We start from the raw sequence: 22,389 nt of genomic DNA, 5'->3' as shown, positions 1-22,389 counted from the left end.
TTTGCGACAAATGCAAAACTGGTGATGCTATCACTGTGGAGATTGAGGGAAATAAGCTTATCAATCACACCACTGGAAAGGAGTATGTATTGAAGCCTATCGGTGATGTCGGCCCTGTGATCGATGCTGGCGGGATATTTGAATACACTACACATATGCTACACAGTGAACGTTGTGCAGGCCCGTGCTCCCTTGTTCGGATAGCCGACGAACTGTCCACGCAAACATTCAAGGACCTTATTTACTACAACAGAGCATTCTACACATACTGTTTCCAAAATCAGATGAGAGGGTTGGGTGGTATTGCATATTTCACCATTCCCTTAAAGGAGGGAAGCGGTACTTCAGTTATAACCATTCCCATGCATTTTGTAACATTCCCTCGGAAGTTGCGGAACGGGGGTAAGCATTTGCGGATGATCACCTGTGGTTCCGGTCTCCTATTCATCTCTGACAACGACGATTTAGTTGGGAAGCACAAGCACGTTAATGTGATTAATGTATGGGAGTTTAAGTTTGAGAGTGAGGAAGACCACCTGGTGCCTCCGTGGACAACACGCCATCGCGACCACCATGGACAGCACGCCATCAACCATCTAGGAGAACAACCCTCCACAAGCTGTCATGGCGCCGTGGGGAAATTGACCGCTAATCTGGGGTGCCTGCCAGGGATCCATAAAACGGTCAAACGAGGCAGTGTGACTATTGAACGTGTCGACTCGGTTAATATAGTAGGTTATAATAAAATGATGGGTTATTATATAATTACATATTATATATATAAATTATAACTTTATAATATATATATATATAGTTTATAATTATATATATATATATATATTAAAATATATATATATAAGAAGAAACCAAAAAAAAATTAGAAAAATAAATAAAAAAATAAAAATAAAAATAAAATTAGAAAAATAAAAAAATAAAAAATAAATAAAAAAATAAAAATATATATATATATAAGTAAATCCAAAGGAATATCACTGATTAGCTATAAGACGAGAGGATGGTCACGTTACATACATCGAGATGACATACACTAAGTGAAGAAAACCCCCAACGTTAAAGCTTTGAGGACAAAGCTTCCAAAGGAAGAGGCTATGTTATGAATATAATTCATAACAATTAAATAAATATAAATATTAAATAATTAAATATTAATTAGGTTAAATAGTATTTAAGTTAAGTGAAAAGGCATGTCTAAAAGACATGCCTACTCACGAAAAGCAGGGCCTCATTGTAACATCTTATATCATCTTATACAATTTTATATATTAATAAATTATTATTATTATTAAAATACCTGTGTGTATTTTTACATTCAAGTCTACAAGCTATCAGTCTTCGGGGTTCAGACTAAGTTTTTATGCTTCATGAAGGAAGACATCTTGTATTATCAGCATCATCATCAAAAATCAAGAAGGCACCAAGTTGAAGATATTGTCATCAAGGAGTATCTTCACAAGCAAGTATCTTTATATGTGTGTCTGAATCTACGAAAAAAAGACCTCGACGGTCTGTCATCCACTCAATCAAAGAAAGACCCTACATTTGAAGCACCTTGGGAAGGCCACCACATTCTACATTATCATCCAAAGAAGCAAGAAGAGACATCAAGGTGATCTCCCTCTCTTTGAGTCAAGGATCACTTTTGAAGGAAGACATCTTCTATTATCGGCATCATCATCAAAAATCAAGAAGGCAACTCCCTCTCTTTGAGTCAAGGATCACTTTTGAAGGAAGACATCTTCTATTATCAACATCATCATCAAAAATCAAGAAGGCACCAAGTTGAAGATATTGTCATCAAGGACTATCTTCACAAGTAAGTATCTTTATAATCTTCACAACTAAGTATCTTTATATGTATGTCTGAATCTGTTAAAATGACTTCATTTTGCAAAGAGAGCAACAAATGGGTTGGGTCATCAAATTTCCTTGCATGGAAGAAGAGGACAGATTTGATCCTCATAGAAAATGAAGTTGTTGGACATGTTAAGGGTTCAATCACTAGACCTCCAAAGGAAGAAGCTCAATCTCTAGCTAATTATATGAAAGGGGAAATAAGGGCTCAAGGGATCCTTATAGAATCTATCAAGGATACCCTCATACCTTATGTTGCAAAGTTAGAGACATCAAAAGAAATCTACAAGAAGTTAGTAGAATTGTTCTCCGTAAGCATCATTGGAGAAGTCATATCTTTAAGAATCGAGCTATACAAGATGAGGATATCAAAGGAAGAAGGAATAGCCTCATACTTTATGAGGGCGTCAAAAATACAAGACCAACTACAAGAGTTGGGGGAAATAATGTCCGATAAAGAGATCACCATGGTTGTGCTCAACGCACTACCTGATGAATGGGGCAACTTGGTATCAAGCATCTATGGAAAGAAAGAAGCAACCCCATTCAGTGAACTTTGGTCACTATGTAAAATTGACGAAACCAAGTTGAAAGCAAAAAGTGATGTGGGACCAAGAAAACAAGTTCAAGCGTTCACTGCCATGACTAAGAAAAGAGAAAAGTTTCGGAAATCTGGTTCTCATAAAAAGAAGAAGAATATGTCAAAAGTCCAATGCTATGGTTGTCAAGAATATGGGCACTACAAGAGAGATTGTCCGAAGTTCAAGAAGGACAACAAGAAAAGGAATGAAGCCCATATCACCGAAGAAGTGGAAGAACCTAAGAAGAAGAAATCAAAGGAGAAGGAAGTGAAAGATCTCTACTATGATTGAGATAATCTCCTTCACTTAGTCCTTTTCATTTTTGTAAATAACAGTTATCATGGCCGGAAGCATTGTAGGTATGATAGGATGCATCATAGTAGAAGATGGCATCATATTAGAAGCATACCGTTGAAGCAAGAGCTCATGACATCTTTAGAGAATCTTGAAAGAATAGTTGAAGTAGAAGTCTACATGGATGTAGCAGTCATCTAACCTAAGTAGCTCTTGGTAACCTCATTGAAAGCATATATAGTGCATATGGGTAGAAGAAAGTCATCTAGCATAGAGTTCATCATGCATCATCATCATTAGGAAGGAGCATTTGCAGGATGAGGATAATCAAGATCCTCCATTGGAATCTTCATTAGAAGGTTCACCTCTACTTGGAAGAAGCGTCTCGTTGATCATTCCACCTTGTGTGGGATCCATTACTTAGAAGGATGATGGTATGGTGACATAGCAGTGCAGCTTGGGTGAAGTACTTTCAAGGAAAGGAAGCTACCGAAAGAAGTCTAGATGGCCAAAAGAAGAAAACAGGTATGTATGCATTTGATAGATTAAGGCATGTCATCATATAGTTGCAGACAACATGGGTAAATGCTCTACCTCATGAGCATGATGAAAGTAAAGAGATCCTTTCCTCTAGAAAGATGCATGAAGGCATGGTTCACATATTGATAAGATGAAATCAACATAATGTCCTCATATGGAATATGAGGTAGTTGACAAAGATGAAGGAACTATGGATGGAAGTTCCTGGGAAGCAATATGTGAAGAAAGAAAAAAGAGATCGTGAAATATGCAACTATGATCACGTAAAAAAAAGGAAATCAACATCTGATGACTAGAAGAATTGATCATGACATCTCTATAAAAAAGAAGACCATGATAAGGTCTATAAAGAAAGGAGACCCTTGACATGTGAAGTCTTGGAGAATGTGTAGGATGTTGATGTTGCAAACAAGCAGATGTCATGATGAAAGGCCATCACAAAAGGTAGCTTTGATTTGATGTTCATTTTTTACTTTTGAACAACATCTGGATGGGTTGATACAGGGCTACCAAAAGAGAGTTGTAGATGTCACTTACAACTAGCATTCATGTAGTTGGTGAAAGATCCTTAAGGAAACATGATTTGAAAGAGGTAGCGGTATGAAAAAAAGGCCAGATGGGGACTAGAAGATCACTTTCCAATGAAAAGAAGGATGACATGACGATATGGTTCGTGAAAGGAAAGTGATGGATGGTTGATGCCGTACGGAAAATGAAGGCTCCATAATAAAGAAGATGAAATTCATGACATCAAAAGAAGGAGCCCCACAAGCAGTTGATAGTACCATGATCTCCAACAAAGAGCAGAAAGCTACTGGAAGCAAGTCCCTAAGTTAATAGGGAGCTTGGGTACATTACTTTTATGGAAATGGGTGCATTCCTTCTATAGGAATGGGTATATCTTCCCTAACTAAGAGGGAGAGATAGTCACAGCATTCTTGTCTTCACTTCGTGAAGAAAGAATGGACAATTGGGTCAGCATCTGGCATCCGATACTCTTTGCAGATGTGGTAGGGCATCTAAGGTAAGAGTAGTTGAAGAGGATTGATATGTTGATTTTGGGTAGCATTGGATGTGCTCTAGCCATGAAATTTGGTGAAGAGGCTAAGGCACATGAGATCTCCAAGACTCAAAAATCGTTTGGAGAAATTCCACCCAGATGAAGAAATATTAAAATAATTAATATTTTTAGTGGGTCCCTAAGTCTAAACTTAGGAAAATAAAAATATTAATGTGTATTAATATAAAATGGGTGAGAAAGTTCTAAGTGACGAGGATCAAGCTAGTTCTAATCTTAGCCATTGATTAGGGACTTAATCTCGACCGTTGATTCGTCAACAGGAAAAGTATAAGAGGAGGCTTGAGGGTCAATTGGAGACACACCAAGAGAGATCAAGAATTTGATTTTTTGGAGCAAGGTTTGCTAAGGAAATCGAGTTAGTGATCAGTTGCAACGAGGGGCAGTTCAACAAGGGATTTTCATCCAAGGCTGAAGAATACATAGCAAAGAGGCAACACAGTGCAGGAGAGACAGCGCAAACCCTAGAAGGGTTGACGTAGAGGCAGCAGGAGCTGACACAGAGGCCGCAAGACGTCGTAGAGGCTTACCCAGGCAGTGCAAAGGGCTGTAGAGGCTTACGATGGGCTTTAGAGGTAGCACTAGGGAGATTCTTTGGGGCAGACTGAGAGCAGATCAGCCGAGAGAGGGTGACGCAATTCTAGTGCAGTGCTTGGAGCAGCTTTCACTGTCCAACACAAGGAACAGACAGAGTCACTGTGGGATTGATCATTCGATTGTTGATTTGCCGGAATATCTGTCTCTAGATAGAGGTACTACTACCGAGGACATTCTCTGTTGGGTGAGCCATTTCTGGCACCCTAGTTGTATTCACGAATCTGCTTAATAATAAAACCCTCATATCTGTTGCACCAGTTTTCCTGCATTGGGTTTTTCCGGGGACGATTGTCCAAAAGTAATGGTGTCCCTTGTGTTATTGTTTATGTTTACTTCAGTGCATGATCTGTGTATCTGTGAACGTTGCATTTGTGTTTACTTCGATATTTATGCAATTAAATAACTTGTTAATGTATAGAACAAGTAGGAGATAGTAAACCAGAAATTGCAGTAAGGGTTTCTAATGTGTTAGATTCAGGAATTTTCACATGATATTCTTTGAGGATTGGGAATCCAAGATAAGAATAGTCCTCGAAGGACATATCCTATGAACACTCGGGTGGGGTATGTGCCTTGAGAGACAATGACGATGGTGTCTGTCAGCCATTGGTCTCGCCAGCATTATACTCTAATCTTATGGAGAGATATAATTGTTAGTCAAGGCCTTGCTATGTGACAACATTGGTTGATATGATGCAAAGAGATGGCTTACCAATCCGACTCTTCTTATGAGAATTCTTTAGATTGAGAATGTCCAAGTACCCTGTATGGATTATGAATACCTCCCTAGTTAAGATGGAGTGTTGAAATATGTAACCCGGTTCAATCTTCATAAAGACATATGTAATCATGATTTTATATATTTAATGTAAAGAGAAGAATCAATTTATTATTATTGTTCTTGAGGCATGGGTTTCATGCTCAAGGGAAATTTATTTTTAGGTCAAGCACCCATTGAGTGCTTCTAAGGCTTGTTGGTTAGTCTGCAAGTCAATTGAGTCATTGTCGTGTATTAAAGACCCATTTGGGCATGTTAAATATTGTAAAGAGAAATTTATTTGAGTCAAAAGACCTTCCAAGGCCTCATCATAATGTAAAGATCAAGTCGGCCTACACACATGGACAAGCCAACCTAAAAGGAGCAATTCGACCTAATGAAAGACCTATATATAAGGGAGACTTCGACCTCACTTGGGGCACACACTTCACTCACACAAGTTTGATCACAAGAGAGAGAAAGGTGCGAAGAAAAAGGACAAAGGAAGAAGAAAAGAAGGATGAGACCTTTGATTGTGTTTGGGCTACTTCTCTCCACACGTGCAAAGGAATTAGGTCAACCATTGCAGCAGAAAAGACCGAGTTGCAAAAGTCAAGGTAGGGCAACAAGAAGAACTCTTTGCAAGCTGAGTTCTCCAAGAGAGAGAATCAACTCAAGCAAAGAAAAAGGAAGGAAGGATCTACCATAATCTTCTCTCGTGCAAGATCTAGGGTTTCGGCAGAAGGATTTACTAGAGGCCGAAGTTGCAGAAGAATTTGTTGGGAAGGTCGAAGTTGTAGAAGAATTTGTTAGAGGTCGAAATTGCAAAAGTTGTTGAGGAATTGCTGAAAGAAAAGCTCATCAAGAAGAAAAGATTTGGCTTGGTCTTAGAGGGTCTTGGTCAAGGGTCATAGGTCTTGGAATTCGTCAATTGAAGTTCTATAAGAATAGAAGAATTCTTGTGGGTTTTTCTCTCAAGTGGAGAGGTTTTGACCCTGGCTGATCGCTTATATCTTGTGTCTTATTGTCTCATTGTTCTTTATGGTTTGATAGTTGTTTGATGATAAGAACACTATAATAATCAAGTTAAAGAAGAATCTAATCAAAATAAGTAAAAAGACATCACAAGCAGTTATCAAAATAAGAGAAATCACCTAATCTAGTTGCTCTATAGATTTCTCAACATGTTGAAATTTACCTGTTGCTTGAAATATGTTCTCCTTTAAAAGGTGACACGCAGCAGATCCATACTTTGGCATGGCGGTTCATTTCCTCAAGATGTGTGCACAACATTGACTGCAGAGTGAACAAGTAGCACTAGTTGCCTTGGAAGAAGAGCTACAATTATGTAGGAGAAATTAAGTGTGCATCCATGCACCACTTTAATTGTTTTCAAGTTTCCGCTGCTGTTCTAAAATTAGTATAGCATGCTTTTTTTAAGACTAAGTTTTGATTTTGTTTTGTTAAAATTGTCGCCCACCATCGCGTGCGCGCCTGCTCCCGCCTTCGACTGAACCAGCGTTCTTGATTCGGCTCTTGGCCTCGTTATGGCCCCTCCGGAGGCGCCATCAAAGGAGGCATTCCAGCAAGCATTCTCCGACCTGGTTCGTTCTCTTCCGCCTCAGCGAAATCGTCCCTCAGTTACGAAGTTTGTGAAAAAGCTTGATGGGTTGCAGGAAGTTTCTCTGCCTCCAACCTTGCCTCGTATGGCTACCCTTGCCTTGGCTGAAAGAGGCCTTATTGGACAATTTACAGGTCTCTGGCCCTCTCCAAAAACAGGGGTGGAAAGGAACTGGTCAGACAAAACTCAAGGGAAAATCTCTATCAGATTTTGTGGAAAATGATACTTTACTTTCCATTTTGAAACAAAGGATGATAAGGACCTAATCTTCCGTAATGGGCCTTATTTCATGGACTCCAGAGGACTGTACCTCAATAAGTGGACTCCAGACTTTGATCCGGAGTTGCATATCCCTAGTGTTGTGCCTGTTTGAGTCCGTCTTCCACACCGCCCCCTGCATTGCTGGGGAGATGAATTAGTGCACGCCATAGGGAATGTTGTTGGGAAATATATTGATCGAAGCGAACCTAAAGACAACATGCAAGCCTGTGCCTGCATTTGTGTTGAAGTTGATTTGGGAAAAGGCCCGTTAGAAGCCATCAAGCTAAAGGTTGACGACTGGACCCACATTCAGCAGCTTGACTATGAACAGATCCCCTTCAAGTGTAAGGCATGTCACGAAAATGGTCACTTTGCAAATCGTTGCTCTAAACTTCTTAATGTAGACAGTTTTCCACAAGAGGAACAATGGGAAACAGTTAAAAAAAAGACAGCTAACCCCATCCCATCTCAGGAGGTTGGCCCTACCTCTCGTCCCGCCCCAATCCCACTCCGCCATCTCCTCCCCCCTCTTCCTCCCTCCCTCCCCTTCTTCGCTGGCCTGATCCCCATTCCTCTCCTTCCTCCAATCCCTTCCACGTCCTATCTCAACCTGAGGATCCCCCTTCTCCAGTGATTCAATCTGTCCCTTCTGAATCTCCCCTTCCCCTGTCTATCTCCTCTTCCCTCCCTTCTGATCCTCCCCCCTCTCAGAATCACAAGAAGCAATTCTAAGGAGCTTGGATCCATCCTTGATAATCAAAAGAAGCCTGGAAGAAAATCTGCCAAGCAACACAAAGATGAAAACGCGCAAAAAGACATAGCATTGGGTATTCAGAACCCCATAGAATCCTATATACAAGGGCAACTAAACAAGGATTCAGTAAATAAAGACCAGGGAGGAAGAGCAACTCCCCGCACCCCTCAACTGAAATGATGAAAGTGCTCTCTTGGAACAGCAGGGGATTGGAGCACCCCATCAAAACAAATGCCTTAAAAGATCTTATAATCCAAGAAAGACCAGAGATAGTTTTACTTCAAGAAACAAAACTGGGACAGGTAGAGATGAATAAAATTATTGAGAAGCATAAGCATTATTTTTTATTAAAAAATCATTAGTTTTTTTTTGTTAGATTTTAATTTAGATTTGATTAGATCATATTAGATCTTCTTCTTTTTCTTTTTTTTTTTAGGGCTTTGTTTAAAAAAAAAAAAAAAGGGAATGAATTTTGCAATTTTAGTTTTAGCCCGGGAAATTTTTAGTTTTCATCTTTTGTGCTGAGGATAATGTTTTGGTGTGGGAGTTAATTTTTTATCGTGTTTATTTAAAGATTAGCTGCATATATGTGATATTTGGTGGTTGTTTAAAGCATTTACTCTTTTAAGTTGCTGAGCTATTGAACCTTTATGATTATTTTGTATGTGGCAAAAGTTAAGCTTTTCATGATAAATGATTGCTCTTCATGGTTTATATTGCTGCAGTATCTGATACTTAATCGATTAAACATTAACCCCACAAGGCACTGGTCTTTTAACTTCTAAATCTATTTAGTGCTTATCATATCGTGTCTCGTGTCTCCCAACCAATTGGTCGACAGTTGGTCTTCGTCATATCATAGGGTCTACCCCCCTTAGCCGCGGGAGACAGGCTTAAACGGAGGGATCGGGGATCAAGGTGACAGCCCCCGGTCTGAGCATTGTCGTGTCAATCTGCGCGACAACAAGCATTATAAAGGATGTGTGTGTGATTCCAGAGGGGCTTCAGGAGGAATCGCTACACTTTGGCTTCAAGACAAATGGCACAATATAGCAGAAACAGTAGAACAGCACTAGACAAAGATTACTTTGAAGAACAACATGAGCAGTCATCAGCTAATCATCTACAATGTTTATGTTTCGAATCATTATAGAGACAAGGAAGCTTATTGGAACTCCCTCAGCAACAACATAGCGGAGAAAGAGAACGGCAATATAATTTTAGGTGGAGACTTCAATCTTATCCTACATGCTAATGAAAAGCGAGGAGGCAACTTTACTCTTGATCCTTCTAGAAATCAGCTGGAGAATGTAATGCAGCTTGGAGACCTTGTAGATATTGTTCCAAAGAATCGTAAGTTCACTTGGAGCAACCACAGGCTAGGAAAAAGCAACATCATGGAAAGGCTCAATCGAATATTGGTAAATGTGTCTCTTCTCTCCACTTTTGCAGTTGTCCATGCTTCTATTCTTCCCTTTGCTGCTTCAGATCATTCTCCCACTGCCTTATCCCTTGAATCCCATTGCCCCCTGGGCCCTATCCCCTTTAAATACAGCCCTTTATGGAATGATATCTCAGCTGCAAAAAATCTTATCCAGCAAACTTGGCTCCAACATGTAGAAGGCTCACCAAGCTTCATATGGGAAAGCAAACTAAGAAATGTAAAGAACGCTCTCAAGAATTGGGCAAAATCTCAATATAAAGAACCAGAAGCAAAGAAGTTAGATGTGAAAGCTAAAATTGAAGATTTACACCATGCAATGGAAAACCAAGAGTACATTCAGGTAAGGAAAAGCCAAGAAGAGAATCTCTATAGTCAACTATACAATATCAGAAGAGAAAAGCAAGAAAAATGGCAAATAAAATCAAGACAGGTTTGGTTGAAAAGTGGGGACAGGAATACAACCTTCTTCCACAAGCAAGCAACAGTTAGGCAAATCAGAAACAACATAACAACTATCATAGACAGCGCAGGTACTCAGCACAATGATCAAGCTGCTATAAAAAATGCGGTTTCAGCACATTTTAAAGAGCTCCTATCTGAAAAAGGGGAAGAAGAGAATTATGTTGACTTCTTACAGCATATGCCAAATAAAATCACAGTTGAAGCAAATGGAAGACTGGCCGAAGAGATAAAGGAGGAAGAAATCAAGGGAGCCATCTGGGGCCTCCAGCCTGACAAGGCTCCAGGACCGGATGGTTTCCCAATTTGTTTCTATATGGAGCACTGGGAAACCATCAAAAAAGATCTCATCAAGCACTACAAATGGATACAAAGGAAAAACAAAATCGGAGGCTTCACAAACTCAACCCATCTTGTCCTCATCCCCAAAGAGAACTGCCGCTCTAATTTTTCCCGTTTCCGACCTATATCCCTTTGCAATTCTTCATATAAAATCTTCACAAAAGTCCTCGCCTCCCGACTCAAGCCTCTCTTGCCAAGGCTTATTTCTGAAAATCAAGGTGGCTTCATGACCAATAGACAAATTTCCGACTCCATCCTATTAGTTCAGGAAGCCATCCACTCAAGCCACTCTAGGAAGGAAAAGGGCTTCATTCTTAAATTAGACTTGGCAAACGCCTTTGACAGGGTCCGGCACTACTTTCTATTTGCTACCCTTCAAAAAATGGGCTTCACTTCTCCTTTCATCAACCTCATAAGAACCTACATCTTTGGACCTTAGATAGCCCCCCTTATCAATGGAAGGCCCGGCCCTACTTTCCAATCTTCAAGAGGATTGAGGCAAGGTTGTCCTCTCTCTCCCTATTTATTCATTTTAATTGTTGAATCCTTCAGTTGTGTCCTCGACCATAAGCGTCAGGTAGACCTCATCACCGGAATCAAATTTGAAGATGGAGTTAAAAACATTAATCACTCCCAATTTGCTGATGATACCCTGCTGATAGGAGGAGCGTCTGCAATAATTGCCTGAAGATTCAAAACCCTATTAGACAAGTTTATGAGATACTCTGGAGGAATGATAAATCATCTCAAAAGTTGCATTTACGGTTGGAATGCTTCAGCTCAAACACTCCAAAATCTATCCAACATCTTTGGGGTGTCGTGCAAGTTAAATTGGGACCACTTTAGTTATTTGGGAATGCCAATAAGCATGGGACGTGCTAGAGCTGAAATATGGGACACTTTGATTGATAAATTGAAAAGGAAAGTCCACAATTGGGGATCCTCCTGGCTCAACCCAGCAAGCCGATTGGTTCTCCTCAAATCAGGCCTTTCTTCTCTCCCTTTATATCAGTTCTCCCTAGCTCAGGCGCCAACCTCTTTTCATCACAAAATGGAGAGTATTCTCAAATATTTCTTATGGCACGGTGGAAAAAATGATAAGAAAAAATGTAACTTGGTTAGTTGGAAACAAGTTATCCAAAGCCAGGAAAAAGGCAAGCTTGGAATCAAATCTCCAATGCTCACTAACTTAGCTTTTGGTGGCAAGATTGTTTGGAGATTGTTAGAGGAGCAGCAAGCTTGGTGGAAAAAAGTCATCGAGGCCAAATATCTCAACAGCCCAAGGCAACAACTTCTAACAAGTGAAATACCCGTCAGGAGCAGCACAAGTATTTGGAAACTCTGCAAAAAAAGCCATCTCCTTTATGGCACAAAATGTCTCAATGGTCCCCATAGGTGGCAACAAAATCAGCATTGGAGGCGATAAGATAATGGGAAACAAAGCCATCAGTAGTTATCCAGGTATGGAACCAATCATCCTCTATCTTCAAAGCAAAGGATTATATCGCTTAAATCAAATTTCTCAATGGGATATAGATTCACAGGCTTGGAAGGGTTGGAGCTTCCCTCCCATCCCTGATAATCTCAAAGAAACCTTCAACAACTTTCAGACCCATCTCCACAACATCGCGCCTATATCTAAAAATGGTATCGACGGATTCTGATGGGACCCTATGGGATCCAGCTACTCAATACAGGCAGGCTACAATTATTTGTGTAACAGGGATCACCCCACTTCTCCTTGGACGTATTGGAAAGCAATCTAGAAAGTTGAAGCCATCCCCAAAGTTAAATTCTTAATGTGGACCCTCCTAAAAGGGAAGACCCTCACCTCAGAAAATTTGCAAAAGAAAGGTATCATGGGCCCCTCCCGATGCCCAAATTGTCATGAGGCTGAAGAGACTATGCAACACCTCTTCATCTCGTGTCCCTTCGCCATCTCCTGCTGGAAAGGCATAGCTTCTTTTGACACTTTCACCTGGAATTCACATCATTCCATCAGTGAAGCCTTAAGCAATTGGAAGAAAAGTTATCCCCGGAAAAATAAGAAAAATAGCATAGCCAAGAGGGTATGGAACGCCCTCCCATATGCTCTCTTATGGAAAATATGGATTGCAAGGAACCACAAGGTTTTCAAGGATCAGGAGACATTAACCAGACATTTTTGTAGTAAAGCTAAAAGCCTTGCAATAGAAACCATAGCTGCCAAGAGTTTAAAGAAAATCGATATGGCCAGCCTCTGTAGCGAAGAGAGAGACTTCATCAGGAATCTGATAGACAAGGGCACCATCCTCCCTCCAGCAATCACCTACAATAGCTCATTCAGCACCCTCGATCATAACTGGAAAATAAGATTAAAGCAGGATGAATTTAAAGAATGGCTTTGCAACAGCAACACTCATATCCTATTTTTTGATGGTGCCTCCAAGTCAAATCCGAGAGCTGCGGGGGCAGGGGGAATTATCTACACGCCCAAAGGAGACCCCCTTGCCACTTTTGAGTGGGGACTGGGAACTCTTTCCAATAACAGAGCAGAGGCCCTGGCTCTCTACCAAAGCTTACTCCAGCTTCAAATCTATGGAATCAGGAAAGCTTGGATCTTTGGGGACTCTCCTATTATTATAAGTCTCATGAATAGTAAGAGAAAGGCCTCCAATATCCACATACAGCAACTCATCAGCAGATGTCAAACCATGATCAGCCAAACCTGGGAGATAAAAATTTTCCACGTCCTCCGCACCTTAAATCGAGAAGCAGACAAACTCGCCAGTCAAGCTTGTACTAGAACCAAAGGAATTTTTTTTTGCAACAACAAAGAATCCTTTCATTACCTCCCCTGATCACCTTTATGACTTATGACAAATCTTTTGAGACTGACCCTGACCGAAATTATAAGGCGTACCCTGTCCAAATCTATTGCAATCCTGATATGGTAATCTTTCTGCCGCCGAATATCTTGCCTCCCATACCTTTTGACTCCTCATTCACATCGATTTCTGATTTCTCAAGTGAAATCCGTGAGGCCTCTTCCCCTCACTGCTTGACTATGTCCTATCTTCCTTACAGCACGCTGGCTATAAAGGCATGGACACCCCGTCTTCAACCTTCCATCTCCTTCAAGGCATTCTCCTCCGCTGCTGCATTCTCTCTCAGTCGCCTTTCAGTAATTTTTCTCTCCCCTCTTCGTTTTCCTTCGCTGGATCTTCCAGTCGCTACTGCTCTTCTTGTTTTCTGTTTAACTTTGCGCCCTCTCTTGCCTTTTCCTTTTATTTCAGAACTGCTTGTGCTGTTAAGGTCCGATCTTATCTCTTCCCATCCAACCGATTCTGCTCCTCAAGCAAGCTTTTTTGGAAGCTCCCTTTGGTTCCTTCCCCGCTCCCTGATCCTTAATTTTTCTACCCTTCTCTGTTCTCCGACCTTCTGCTCAGATTCTCCCATTCCGTTTGCAACTGCCACTCCTTGGCGCAGTATTTTTCAAGCATATATTCGACATCGCTCTCAAGATCCTCAAATGGCTCATAATGAGGACTGCCTTCACCGTCAGGATCTCTAGGAAGAACTAGAACAAATCAGGGTGCATCAGCGAGTCCTGAATGAAAAGATTGAATCCTCCACTCGGATAATCAATGCAAAGTATGAAGCGGATTTAAATCTTTTTCTTCATCGTGTTACCTCCTTGCAGGAGCAATTCAACGCCTTATCCAATGTGTGTGCTCATATTCAAGAATCCATGGATATCCTCAAATATATGATGGAGAAACTCAATGCTCCAAGCGCCAGCTGCTCCAGCATCAAAATTGTTGATCAGGAAAGCAAGCCAGAGGAATCTACTGCGCGGCAGATCAGTCATATAGATATAGATTAGGATGTTTTGTAAAGCTTGTCTTCTCCTCTTCCAGTTCGTCAGAATCTACTCCTGTGTCAGTCTTCTTCATGTTAGAAAATACAGTAAAATAGCAGAATGTGGTAATGTAGTTAAATTGCAAGCTCATCTTTTGAGCTCCAATCTTGTATTTCTGGAGTTTTGCCTCCTAAACTTTTTTGAAATATAAACAGCAGCCGAATTTGTCAAAAAAAAAGAAAAAAGTTCTGATTTTGTTGATAGTGAACTGATGTCCCATATTAAGACGAGGCACATTGCTTAATAGAGATTCCAAAAATAGTACCAGGAACTGATCCCTAAACCATGTGGATGCTCTATTCCTAAGAGGTTTTCTCATGCAGCCTGGGCACTGATCCCTAAACCATGTGGACACTCTATTCCTAAGAGGTTCTCTCATGCAGCCTGAGCACTGATCCCTAGACAGATTTAGATTAGGGTTTTCTTTTCTAACCTGGGCACCGACAGGAATGGGTTATTTTCGTATTATTCCTACCCTTCTTCACCTATAAAATAAAGGCAGGGTTGAGGTGTTTTGACATTGACTATGTGAGTGTGTTTAGGATTTCGGCTGTTGTATTGAAGTTCCTGTTTTCAGTTAATAAAACAGTGATGTGATTGAGACTTCGGATCAATACTTGGTGTCCATATCAGAGTGTTGTGTGTACAGTATTAGTGTTCAAACTTCAAAGCTTACTGTTTCGAGAGTAGTTTCAGTTTTCAATTCCTAGAAGATTAAAGTTTCAGTTTTGAGTGCCAATCTGTTTAGCATGATCTGAAAATTTAACGCAATGGAACTATTGTAGTAAACTAGACCAAAGAGATCAGGCATATGATCTACTTAAGGCTCTAGAAAACAGGGAAAGTTGTTGCCCATTGTTGTTCTATATTTTTGACTGTATAAACTCGATAAGGAGCAACTGTGCAAGGCTGCCGATGGAAGTTGTTTTATATAAAAAATTGTTCTTTGGTAAAACGTTGGACAGCCTAAAGACCTGCCTCTATAGGGATTGCTAGGTACAGGTTCTCAACATCAAGTGTTTACCAATGAGATCTTTGTTTGGAGTAAACGAGCTCAAAAAATTCATTTGTTCATATATTTAAAGTACAGAATCTGTGGAGAGTAATCATCTTTGACCAAGTCTCATAGGGTTACAAATACAAAATACAAAGGTGAATGATCATTTTTAGTAAGTATACAGCCCAGTATTTAAAAGATTGTAAGGTCCATCCCATGTTCGTAATGCTGACATCAGCATTTGTCGGCCCAATATAAAATATTATACAAAACTAAAAATACTAGAATAATAAATCATAAATCTAATGTGAGCTAAATAATACTTCATTCGCAAATCTATACATACATGAAAATAACACTATAAAAATTAAATCATATCAAGTATTAGAAGAAAAGCAGTCAGGAAACTCTGTTTGTCACCATTCCTGACTGTTTTTTACCATTCCTGACTGTTTTTTACTATGTTGCATCGGGACCCATCCTCCCCAAAAAAAACCCATGTACCTTGCATTCCCACATTTTGGTGACCTGGGGCTTTAGGAAATGCCCCTAAATTGCTGGGGATTTCATTGGGGATTTAGGGACTTGCTGGCCGTTCCCAAGACATCCTATGCAAATTTCAGGGACGTTTCAAGGATGTTCTGGGTGGATTTCAAATATTTGTTGGGAAGATTTCAGGGATATTCCAGGCATATATCTTCAGTTTTGAAAATCATGGACATTGATGACTGGAGAATATGGTCATTTTTCCCATTTATTATTTTTGTATTGAATTTAATCTAAAGCTGTTGCACAAGTTGTCACTCAAATCATGGGTTTTGTATGATGGGTTTCAATTTGGGTTTCTGGTGACTTAAATACTGTATAGTCAAGTCTAGTGCCTTCCACCATCCCAACCTCAAACATTGTGAAAACAATCAAATAGTAATGACTTGGATTGGTTACTAAATGTTTGAATAAATTTATATCCAATCACCTTCTCAATTTAAAATATGAATCTAATCTCTTTACAGAACCAAAGTATTTTTTAGTGGTTTTCAACACAACTGCAAAAGTCTACAAAACCTATTGTGAAGAGAATGTCATTTATTTTTAACAAATCATCGTTAACAATAAATATGAGGAAAAAAGATGCTATAAAGACGGTTCTTTGTTTCATGGACCTTATCGCAAATTGAAAATAGTTACACTTAAGTTTCCTAAAGCTAAACTGCATTTTGTTCATATCTAGCATCCAATAATGAAATGTCACTCAGCTTTTTTTCAAATTGCCTATCTTTTTCAAAATTGGTGAGTGTGAGGGTTGTGCATAATTCTGTATATTATAGTTTGTACTGCTTACCAAAAAAAATATATATATATATATATACGCGCTTTTTCCCCACCTTGCTGTTCCCTTTCCCTGAAAATTAGAGGTGCACTCTAGCTATCATATGGACATGATTCACCTTCCCCACCATTCTCCCATCCCTGGAATGTGGTCACCCCGTCCTTGCTATTCCCCCATCACGAAAACGAGTGCAACATAGTTTTTTATCAATCCATATTATCAATGGTGAGTTGCATGATACAAAGCATTAATATCAATGTTGCACAAGTCCCAAAAAAATCGGCAACTCAAGAGTTTTTTGGAACGTCGATTTTATCGGTGACTTTTTTTATTTGAAAAACTTCCGATTTTAACGTAAAAGTCGTGATTTTTTCCTGAGTCGATGGAAAAATCATGGGTTGCTGCCAAGGCGAGTTAAATTAGTTTTTGATGAGTTAAATTACAAGTTGGTGTCAGGGCAAAGGAACTCACTAGTTTATGAAGTGAAATGAAATTTTAACATCCACGAGACTAGATATAGTCTATGGGACCACTAGCTTCCCTGCTTTTTGCCTTCTGCAATTCAATCCTTTTATTATTCAAATCAATGATGAGCTGACCCAACCTTCTAACAGTCTCCTCACTAAAAAGACAATGCCAAGGAACCAATGTTAACATACTGTTGTAACTGTCTCTGATGTCTCTGAAAGCATCACATTCCAAAATGAAATGTTTTTCCGATTCCACTGCCCCAGAAGTGCAAAAAGTACACACTCGTTCTTCCCAAGCTTCTTTAGGTCTTTTCCACCAACTTGTTTCGCACCGTAGTTGATGCGAGTTAGTTCTTAATTGAGCAATAAGAATCTTTGCTCTCCATGGAATGCTAACTCCAATGTACTCTTTTTATTGAAGATCACAAGTGGGGCTGAATTCTTGAACATAGTACTTATTCTTTCTACCCAACTCTTTTCCCCATATACACTTACTAAACTACTCCATAACAAAACTCTTTAAATCTTTATGTACCTAACTAATTGTAGATGACTCATGATAATGAGATACATTTATTATATGTTTTGTTGATATTTTGACTCTTATTATATTTTTTGTTGCTATTTTGACTCTTAAGATTGAGTCAGCACTCGGGATTTAGAACATGATTCACTATTGATATATAATGTAGCACTAAGCTTCTTATACATCTTATATGTTTGTTTTCTTTTCATTTTATGTGGCAATGCATTTTTTTCCCCGTAGAAAAAGTCGTAATTCCCATTAATTTTGAAAATTACATTTTGTAGATGCCAAAGCACTGCAAAGACAAGGCTATGAAGTCTGACAAAAAATAGTTGACACAAGCGTCAAGTACAGCAAAAAAAAAACTGATAAAAAAAAGTCCATGCCTGGAGCACTGAGATGCCAGAGAGAGGGGGGGTCAAGTTTTCCTCCCCTTTTTCTTCTCTACCTTGCGCCACTCGCCTTGGGCCGGATGCGTGGGAACGAGTTGGAGTGGGTTTTCCTCATCGAGTCGAGGGTTTTCCTTGTCAGAGTCCGAGGTGTCCGATTTATGCTGCCTTTTGGTTCCAGTGAATTCCATTGTGTCGATAGCCTTTTCCGGTTGCAATTCCATGGGTACTTGTGGAGATTGTTCCTGTGGTTCTGCTTGGCTTTTCTCATTTGGGATGGGCAATTCCTTCTCACCTTCTTCCTCTTCCTCAGGGTCTGGTGGGGGGAATGTCCACCCATTTTTTTCCCGGATTTCCTCCTTCTCTGACTTTCTTTTTTGTATTCTGGACAGGCATTTTGTAGGTGCCATGTCTGCCGACATATTCTGCATCGGAATGTTGTGTTTTCATAATCTATTGTTTGCATCCAGCTACGATCTTGATGCTTCAGTACTATGCGGTCCGATAATCCTTTGCTGAGATCAACTTCCACAGATACGTGCGAAAGTGTAGATTCCATCTTCCACCCGCTGAGTATCCATTTTAATATATCTGCCGAAGGAGTTTCCGATGCAAGCGAGTGTCTTTTGGTCCCAAAAATGTGCAGGGAGGTTATGTAGTCGAACCCATACTGGCATCCTGGTAACGATGTAGGAGTTTGCATCAAACTCTGGGGTCCAGGGTGTGATGAAGAGTCCTGAAGATCCCCAAAACCACGGTCCCTCTTGGATTACTAGGGCCCTGACCTCTTCTGAAGGAAGTTTGACTATAAAAAAGCCTTTGGAACAGAGCATGACATCACAATTTAGAGACCATTTTGTGAAAATCCAGTGAAAAAGGTCCATGGGTTTTGGCCAGAAACCGTTGAAGCGACAGATGAGGGCTTGTCTTTCGTAAATGTTACGTACCTCCTCTACTTCTGTTGTATCTAGTGTTAGTTCAGGTGTATAGTTCAGTTGCTCCACGATATATGGGCTGGGTTCTGATCCGGCCTGCTATGGAGCTGCAAAAGAAGATTTTCCCCCTTGTAGAATATGCTTGTAAGAAGTTCCTTCGCTTCTGTGCTGCTGGTGTGGTTCTGGGCTGTGTTTTGCTTTAGATCCACTGCCCCCTTCTGTTTGTTTTCGTGGGCCACTGGCTGCTGCACCTCCACGTAGCCTCATGTTGAGAATAATATTAGATCCTGGCTTGATGTTGTAGTCGTCAATTGTTCTGTGTTCTTGTAACAATCTTCCCTCAGAGAGCAGATGTTGATATCCTTCCGGGAGGCCAATGTGATTGGCAATGTATTTCTTCAGATTTGAGACACTGTCTGAAGCTTGAACCCATATTAGGGTTGATTTCCCAGAGGGGGGCTTTATAATGATTTGAAAGCGTGGATCTGGTAAAGTTGCCACTACAAAAACTGTGGGAGCTGTTTTCCACTGTTTTGTATTCAGGCTGTCCTCGTGCCATATAGCCCCTTCTGAGATCTGGGGAGTCAGATCGGTGAAGAGTGCCTGTGCAAGACCCTTCATCTCTACCATACATTGCTTCTTGAACGCGCAGTGGATCGGGTGGCTGGAATTTGGTGCGTCCCAGTCCCGATGACCTTTCGCAGACCAGAGTTCCAGAGCTCTTGGATCTTGGCATTTCCTCTGATTGTTGTCCGGATCGGATAGATCCAGCCCAGATCTGGGGTGTTTATGTCTATTCGCAGCGGGAGGGAGCAGATCTGCTTCGTGCTGACACACAGCTTTGATATGCCATTTCTCTGCTTCAGCCATGAAAGAAGGGTTGAGTCTGGTCATTAGTACGCAGAAGACGTGTTCATTCAGAGCCCCGTCGTCGTCAAAATCCCCTTCACTCATCATCGCCCTTTGCTCTGAATCCGTTAGGGAATCCAACCCTAACAGACCTGATTTTCCCTTCAGGCTCTCCAAGGTTATCAAACGCAGCTGGGGATCTGTCGAAAAACGGAAGCCATTGCAGAGCTCCACCATGGAATCGCGCTCTCCCAATTTCTCTGCCTTCATTTCGTTCCAGTTCCGCCTGGAAGATTGAGCAGCTGGTTCATTTTCTTCTCCTGCGGTAATGGAAATGGAGTAGGCCAAGGTCGAGGCCGTCACAATAGCTTTGGGCCTTCTACGGTCCACATGCAACACAGGGAGCATCGACGCCGTGGGAGCCATGAATCGGCTGGTTTACAATTCGAATCGCCGTCCAGAAACCCTCGTCCGAGATCCGGAACTCCCCCCAATGTTTCAGGGCCTTACTTAAAAGAACAAAAAAATTAGGAGATGTGGCAATGCATTATATGATGTTGTGAATAATTTAGATGATAAAATAATTGAAAAAAAATGAATATTTTTGTATTTCTTTAATTTTGTCATTGCTTTGCTGATTCTTACCCATTTTTCCCGACTTTTACAAAAAAATTTTAGACCCTTGCCGATTTATTTCCAATTCCAACTTTTTTTCAACATTGATCAATATATAGAGAGCGTGCACCACCAAAGAAAATCCATTTTAACTCGAGATCTCTAAAGCATGGAGAGAATTGCACTCAATCTCTTTTGGATCCTAACAATGCTTAATAGATCCGAAGTGAAGAAGTAAAAATAGATCTATGCTAGTATATTTCTGAAAAAAAATTATAATTTTTTATAAATATTTATAAAAAATAAAAAATATAAATATAAATGCAATGCATAATTAGATAAATCTACTGGAAACTAAGGTCTAAGTCTCGTCGTTTTCCAAGCCACACTAGTTTAAAAAACTAAATGCTCATTGGACATGAAAGCCACACAACCTATACCCGCGTACAGTTGGTATACCCAGGAAATATATAGCTTGGAATTCCATTTTGCACATTGAACAGCAGCGATTTGGATGGCAAGGGAGAATGGCGGCGGGGTTGAAACATAAGCTTACTCCAAACGAAAATGCACACAAACACGCTGAATAAATTTGTGGAGACGGATTTCTGTTCAAATGTTATGTGTTTTGCAAGATGTTGAAAATGGGAGTTACAATGCCCCAAATTGGAATTATGTTTGAACACAACGCAGGATATTTAAGATACAGTTCTGCTCTCAAGTTACCGGTTATCATCACTTGGCAGTAACAGAAATTGAGTGAATGAGAAACAGAGACAGTGTAGCCCTACCTGGAGAATGGCATTAAGTTTGTCGAGAAGGGCATCCCTCTTGGCTTTGGCTTTGTTCCCGCTACTACTTAAACTCCACATGCGCACCAATTCCTTCTCAAATTCCTCCCATTCAATCACCTTCAACTCTTTCTCCTCCTCCTCCTCATTTACCAAGCAATATCCCTCCTCCCCCTCGCTTTGTCCTTCCCCCTCAAGTATCGGAACATTGTCGCGTGAGTCCATCAACGCAACTGGCGTTCAAGCTCGCGTCTCTGCCCGTTAACATGAGCTCTGCTGCCACTCCCACTGCTTTCATGCTTTCACTGCAAACCCTTCCTTCCCCTCCTGCAGAAGGAGTTGCATGATTTTTGACTAATTTGAAACTGATCGTTCGCTATGGGTGTGAAATAGTAGAGATTGATGCTAGATTGACGGACCGATGACCGATCTGTGTAGTTTAAGTGGGTATGGGATGGATAGCTAGTCATTACGAAAATTTATGCTAAGAGATCCCTCATATGCGTGCTGAGTTCTGGACGTTACTTTCATTAAAAGTTAAAGCTAAAGGTAAAGATGCGTCGTGAAGCATAGCCACCTACCATGCCCAGCGCACCAACCTAACTGTCTTCCCGAGAGGATGGACTCAATGGGCTTGGACTGGAATGGAACGACTAAATAGATTTTATGATAAAGTATAAATGTCTTCTTCTTTTTTCTTTTCTTTAATTGTATAGGATGTTATTATAGAATGTAGAATGGTTGACTAGTATATTTTATTGTGATAGTAATGAATTAAATAAATAAAATCCAAAAGGTGAGAGGAGTTTAGTGCTAATTTCTGGTTTAAGACAACCATAAGAATTTTTTTACTTCTTAAGTTTAGGTTTTACTTCTAACAATTAGACTAAAGTATATGGTTTATTTCAAGTTTTACTTCATGTTTCTAATCTCAATAAGAGTAGAATAACAATGGTAGAAAATTCTTGAATTTTAATTCACCACCT

The 22,389-nt window shown here is 40.2% G+C and overlaps 1 protein-coding gene across 3 annotated transcripts in view; it reads right to left on the bottom strand.

Moving 5' to 3' along the window:
* Window positions 1-22,033, bottom strand: part of LOC149158456 (UV radiation resistance-associated protein) — a 165,617-nt gene extending 143,584 nt beyond the window's left edge. The window contains exon 1 of one of the 3 annotated variants that reach the window (XM_089436227.1): window positions 21,404-22,033. In XM_089436227.1, the coding sequence (XP_089292353.1) occupies window positions 21,404-21,628 (225 nt within the window). In that variant the 5' untranslated portion in view covers window positions 21,629-22,033. The remainder of the gene's footprint in view (window positions 1-21,403) is intronic. The other 2 variants (XM_089436228.1, XM_089436229.1) reach the window with 2 other exon arrangements.
* Window positions 22,034-22,389: the final 356 nt, after the last annotated feature.

Source organism: Pinus tabuliformis, chromosome 5_2 (assembly GCF_031772625.1).
Source record: "Pinus tabuliformis cultivar Carrire ecotype Pingquan chromosome 5_2, CPIR1, whole genome shotgun sequence".
NCBI classification, from domain to species: Eukaryota; Viridiplantae; Streptophyta; class Pinopsida; order Pinales; family Pinaceae; genus Pinus; species Pinus tabuliformis.
Note: the sequence above shows the minus strand (reverse complement) of the source record. Positions and strands in the feature narration are given on the sequence as shown.